The sequence below is a fragment of the Polyodon spathula genome, chromosome 1 (assembly GCF_017654505.1).
Source record: "Polyodon spathula isolate WHYD16114869_AA chromosome 1, ASM1765450v1, whole genome shotgun sequence".
NCBI classification, from domain to species: domain Eukaryota; kingdom Metazoa; phylum Chordata; class Actinopteri; order Acipenseriformes; family Polyodontidae; genus Polyodon; species Polyodon spathula.
In genome coordinates, this window is record NC_054534.1 from 73266618 (window position 1) to 73273229 (window position 6612).

General features: G+C 34.8%; 1 protein-coding gene across 1 annotated transcript; it reads left to right on the forward strand.

Moving 5' to 3' along the window:
- Window positions 1-723: 723 nt before the first annotated feature.
- Window positions 724-2563, forward strand: LOC121299150 (interleukin-8-like). The gene is made up of 4 exons (XM_041226767.1): window positions 724-870; window positions 1231-1366; window positions 1645-1728; window positions 2066-2563. Exons 1-4 carry the CDS (start codon window positions 807-809, stop codon window positions 2076-2078), a joined length of 297 nt encoding a protein of 98 aa, XP_041082701.1. The 5' UTR covers window positions 724-806; the 3' UTR covers window positions 2079-2563.
- The last annotated feature ends 4049 nt before the right edge of the window (window positions 2564-6612 follow it).

The following is a 6612-nucleotide window of genomic DNA, read 5'->3' on the forward strand; positions in this document are numbered from 1 at the left end:
GGACAGTGATTTAATATCTCATCCGCAGAATGCCACTGCCCTGTAATCACATCATTTACATTTTTTTAGTGACATTGTGAATCATAAATCATGACATATATTTTGGTCCATATTAAAGCGAAAGCCTCCTATCAGCATACCTACTGTCATTGTGGATCCAAATTACAGCAAGTTAAAAAATATTCACTGTTCAAATATAATATTTTATTAATTTGTCTCTCTAAAATGCCGTTAAATTAATCATTTGTAAACTTAGAGAATTAGCAACAATATATTTTTTACATCTGTTTTTTTAGATACAGTATTGAGCATATACTGTCTGTATGATCTTATATACAAAAATAAGCAGAAACAATACACAATCATATATCCATTTCATAGTGTGTGCAGCATTGTTTTGGATGGTTTGCACTATTACTTTACATTTAGTTTTACATTCACACGTTTTAAATTACATTTTAAACAAAAAATGTACAAAACTGAAACACCCACAGAAACACTCTTTTTAACCAAATATATCATATTGATTAAAAAAAATTCTTACATGAAATTGCTGATTAATAAATTCTAAAAAATGCAAACTCATGAAAGATAACTGTCAGCACAAATAACACAGGAGATGCTTCACGCATCTTACAAAATAAAAGAATTCTAGTTCTTATTTACTAATGAGTCACTTCCAGGCTCATGGTATAAGTATGTGAGCTCACTAGATAGCGGTAGCATCAAACTCGAGAGCTCAAAGCAGAGCGTTTCAACTCAGAATCAAGTACAGTATTCAACAAGCAAAGAAGCTCAAGCAAACCATGAACTGCAAAATTACAGGACCCGTTGTCATTCTCTGCCTGGCTCTTGCTGCTGTTTCTGAAGGTAAGACTGTTTGGTGTAACTAATATTACAAAGTTTATAGAATGGAAAGAGTGGTGGCATTCAGTTATTCTACAGTGTGCCTGTTAAATGTGTTGTTATTATAATATAAAACAGATGATGAGTTTTGTTACACAGGTGATGTATTAATTGTATGCTAAAATTACAGTTTGTCACCAGTAATAATAATAATAATAATAATAATAATAATAATAATAATAATAATAATAATAATAAAATAAATATTTAAAAGAAAAGTCGAAGATAAACTGATCTTCTTCTTCTTCTTCTTCTTCTTCTTCTTCTTCTTCTTCTCCTTCTTCTTCTTCTTCTTCTTCTTCACTGGCAATGTTATATCTACAGGGATGTCTTTGAAAAGCATTGGACTGGAGCTTCGTTGTCAGTGCATTGAAAAAGAATCCAGGTTCATCCATCCTAGGCAGATCCAGAATGTAGAACTCTTCCCCAGTGGACCGCACTGCAAGGATGCTGAAGTCATGTGAGTGTTTCTTAAGCTGAACGCCACTCTTTTACTATAGTATTTAATAATAATAAACGATATATGGGATGCAGTTGGGTTTATGTTGTTTTTGTGGCATCAAATAAAGTAAATATCCACTTTACAAATGAGAAAGTCACTTTGGGTGGTCCAGTGACTTCCAAAGCAACATTCTAGAAATGCATGTCTAAATAAATGTATTTTATTAATGTGACTGCGCTGTACCTTATTACATGTGTGTTTTAATGTTTTGGGTTTTTTTTGTTTGTTTTTTGTAGTGCTACTATGAAATCTGGTCATCAAATTTGCTTGGACCCAAATGCTCGTTGGGTCAAGATAGTTATTGAGAGAATCTTAGAAAGGTAATTATTGTTTGTTATTTATTTTTACTAACTATAGACTGAGTATGCATGAATTCAGTTTTTTTTTTCTAAAATGTAAAGTAAAAAAGCTGCTAAGTGTTTTTTTTTTCTTATCCTAGTAATTTACAATCTTTGAAAACCACCTCTAGTTGGCATACATTACGTTACATAGAATGCATACAATATGTCTATGACAGGCAAATTGAACTGAAGAGCAGCTACTGCAGTATCTCAGTTAAGGTATTATTATATCAGGCTTTTAACCTTTTCAGTTTCAGTGACTATCACATACAATAGAAGAAGGTATATTTATGCATGTTTATTTTGTTTATTGCAGCTCTCAGGTCTGAAGACTGCAGTGGAAATTGAGAGGAACAGAAATAATCTGAAGTCACCCTCACAGATTACCGATTTAACCACTTGCTTGTTTATCAGAGTGTTTATTTATGTGTCTATCATGTATTTATTTGTCAATGTGCACTGCAAAATGTACACGTACATGGAAGACTGAGGGATGGCAGTAGAGTTCAGACCAGTTTTAGTGTCTGTATTCATCAAAAGTTAAAACTCGTATTGGAATATTTCAACAGTTCACAGTAATGCTATAAGTAGAAACTTTAGATCTGTTTGTCTGAAACTAATACCGTCAATGTTAGTCATGTTTTTGTTTAAATGTGATTTTTACTAGTATTTTTTACACCACTCTAATACCGTATATATTATACTCTACCAATACATCTGTAAATGGCAAACAGCCATATTTCTTTTTGTGTCAAATGTGATTGTTCTGAAGTACATTTAATTTATAAACCAACAAATTATTTTATTAATCATATTTAAAATATAGTATTTATTTCTTGCATGCTTTAGCTTTCACATGTTTAAAGGATGTTGTTTTTTTTATTTCTTATGTATGTAAAACATATTTTTTAACTTAAATGATGTCAAAAATAAAAATGTATACATTTTATGATAAAATTTTAATTTTCAAATAATTTATATATTTATATATATATATATATATATACTATATATATATATATATATATATATATATATATATATACCGATTTATCGATTACATAAATATTTTGGGTGATTATTATTATTATTATTATTATTATTATTATTATTATTATTATTATTATTATTATTATTATTATTATTATCAGTAATTAATATTTTGAAGGTGATAGCAACACCTGAGGGTTATAGTATACACGAAAGCACACACAGTTGCAATAAAAGGAATAATACTCAGATTAACAAATTAAATTATCCCTGTGCTGACAAACAGCTGGTTTAGGACAGAATACCCAACAGTAATTCTTAAAACTTTTAATGGCAAGTCCATGCACAGAATCAAAAGACAGTATTTTGAAATCATCTTTGGAAACATACATATTCACATTCTTTTCAGCAAAGTTATTATAAATAATAGACAATAGTCTGCACTATCAATGTTTATCACATTACCATTTACTTCCCAGCTCATCATAATTACATGTGCCATTTACAATGTTTACAGCATCAAAAACATTAACCTCAAGAATTTTTTTTTTTTTTACAGAAGCCAACAAAAGAGAATTTGTATAATATTCTGTGGGTTGGCACTTTCTACAGACTCGTGTTTTCTTCCTTCATTTTTCTTTTGTAAGTACTGTAAGAAATGAAGCACTTTTTGACCTGGCTGTTCTCCAGAAAAGCTTACTTTTGAGACATGTGAAAAGTGAAGCATCTGCACTGCTACATGCACAAGCTTGCCAAACACAAATACCCCTGTTGTTGCTCTGATTTGTAACACAGAGATTCTGGAAGGAATTACTTGATCTACAGTACTGACACAAATCATAGAAACTTTCCAGGTGGGTATAGAGATCATATAAACTTTCCAGATGGGGGTGGAAATTTCATTGTCTATTTTTAAACCCTTTACTTACTAAATATCCAAGTATCCCTAAATAGATAATCGCCTCCTCTTTAAAAATATGCAACCTATTTTAATCATGATATGATATCTCACAAGTAGAATGGTTTTGTGTCTGTACTGTAACATAAATTAACAAGTAATGAGGAACAGCCATGTGCAGAAAATGTGTGTGCTAAATATCAAAATTGTTTCCTGTGTATCTTCTGAAACCTGTATTTATTTGCATTTCATAAATAGTCATTCTCATACCAAACTAGAGGTGGTCTATCTATTGCTTCATGTTTAATGAACAGTTTAGTATCTATATTCCATTCAATGGTACTGCTTCACGAAAGTTACTGTAAGCTAACCAGCTTTGTGAGAGCCTGTGCACCCCTGTGTCCATGCACTTATCCATGCACATCAGTGCCCTGTGCACATCGGTGCCCCATGCACCTGTGCCTCGTGCACATCCATGCCCTGTGCACCCCTGCCTCATGCACATCCGTGCCCCGTGCACCCCTGTGCACTCATCATGCACCCCCATGCACACCTGTGCCCCGTGCACTCCACCATGCAACCCGTGCACTCTATGCCGGGCTTTCACAAGTGCAGCTCTTGAGGACGGAACATGCTTCCAGAGGACCCGCATGAGTTTTGTGTCTCGTGCCTCAGAACGGAACATGCTGCCTCGGTCTTGACCGACAGAACGTTCTGCTCTATATGCAGGAAGTTCCAGAAACGGGTCCTCAGGACTAGAGCCAACAGGGCAGTGGGATTGGGATCTCCTTCCAGCAAGAGATCCCACTCTGAGTCTGTTCCCGCTTCAGGAAGGACAGCACTATCTCCCAACTGCCTACAGCTCTCAAGGTCACCCTCCCCATCTCTCTAGCGACGCTCTCCCTCACCTACTAGGAAAGTGAGGCAACGACTGTGCTCCAGGTCTGCTAAAGGGGACCAGCCAAACGGAATCTCGGCCCTCACAGACCAGATCGGCCACTTTACGGAGGTGGTAATGGGGCAACAGTCGCTCATGATGAGCATGTTGTTGACTTCTGTCGTCACAGCTGCGCTGGTTCCCTGGCCACCCAGTTCCACTCCTGAGCCTGAGCCTGAGCAATTGAAGGTGCATTCTACCAGGGATATGGCGACGTCCTGGGCCCTCTTTCAAGGTGTCCCAGTGTCGGAAATATGCGTTGCGGCTAGTTGGGCTATGCCACACTTTTATGAAGTTTTAGAGACTGAATGTACTGGTTTCCTCTGTTCCATATTTTGGAGCATCAGTCTTGGATTTTATTACACGAGTGGAAGAGAACACGTAGTGTTAGTCTCTGGATTAGACTGTTGTACTCTTTGAGTACACTCTCCAGCATTACCGCTGTGATAAGAGTATCCCGGTATGATCTTGTACTGTTTAAAGACCTTCTGTTCATAAAGAACAGTATTAGGACATATGTCATTCGAACCGGGAAGCTGATGCACTGTCCCATGTATTACTGTACGTGTTATGACTAGGGGTCTACGCGGTAAATTTAGGTATTTTTCATGGGTAGGTTGCGGAATAAAATTAGGATTTTGCGGACATTGCGCGGACCTGTTTAAACATTAAATAAACCTAAGTAGACAGTATTTCAGAACACGATAAAACCTAAAAATAGTGGTACTTGCTTTCTTACTAAAACAGAATGCTGTAATTTGTTAAAGGCAAGCATGCAGCATCCCCCTGCAGTTGACTTGCCCATACATTGAGACTCACGTCTGCATCCATTGAATTGGTTGGTAGTATAAGGCAAAGCTTTGCCAAGTTATACAGATGAGGAACTCGATTAGAAACAGCCGCAAAACTCAGTTACCGAAGGGAATATGGCATACTTTATTAAAGGCAATGTATGCAGCACGTTGGTTGTCATGTCATTTGTCCCATTTATTTTATTAGTATCGAGTCAAAACACAGAAACGTGGCTATTCAGGTCTAACGTTCCAACTGCGAAAAAGTAAGCAGCAGGTTGAAGTGTGGTGGCTGTGTTAGATCGTTTTAGTACTGATTTAACTTGCAGACAGGAATACTTTTTGTCTGGGCTTACTTTCCAGTTTGGTTCACCTCCAATGCGGAAAACTAGATTTTAGCCACCTAAATGAAAACAATTCAGCATCAACTTTTGTCCCACCCTCTACTGCACAGTACAGGTCACACTAAGCCATTTAGAAGTGATCTGAATACCTATAGATCAATATAATTATACAGTTCACTGAATCTCAGCCTCAAGAAGCACAATTGATGGCCAAAGGAAAAATGTTTCTGGAAGCATGTTCCTCAAAGTAGAAACCAGCTGTACTCCAAAGAGTAATACTTCCTCTCTCTCTCTCTCTCTCTCTCTCTCTCTCTCTCTCTCTCTCTCTCTCTCTCTCTCTATATATATATAATATATATATATATATATATATATATATATATATATATATATATATATATATATATATATATATATATATATATATATATATATATATATATAATATATATATATATTATATATATAATATATTATACAGGTAGCCTGCTGGGCTCTTTGTCCATGAACGACCCGAGAAATTACTTTAACTTTTTTTAAATTATTAATTATTATATATAATAGAATAATAATATATTAGTCGATAATATCAGCTATGAACAATATTGTTATATAATATAAATTATGAAATTATTCAATATAAAATTTAAATGTTTACTTTTCTTTATAACATAATAGGTTTTTCTTTTATTAAAAAAGATGCCAGATTGATCAATACATTTTAAAAAAACGGACGATTCATAATTAAAAAAAAGTTAAAGTGACTGTTTATCAACCACATTGTAATGTTATTCATCTTACATCACTACAAAAATTCCAGTTACGCAATCCTTGATGAGTCACTTCCAAGCTCTACTATAAAAACTGGTGCTCACTACACAGCGGCAGAATCAAACTCTCAGA

Coding starts and splice junctions, on each gene's coding strand:
- LOC121299150 (XM_041226767.1), top strand. CDS start 807: ATGAACTGCAAAATTACAGGACCCGTTGTCATTCTCTGCCTGGCTCTT. Junction 871..1,230: donor TCTTGCTGCTGTTTCTGAAG/GTAAGACTGTTT, acceptor TTATATCTACAG/GGATGTCTTTGAAAAGCATT. Junction 1,367..1,644: donor TGCAAGGATGCTGAAGTCAT/GTGAGTGTTTCT, acceptor TGTTTTTTGTAG/TGCTACTATGAAATCTGGTC.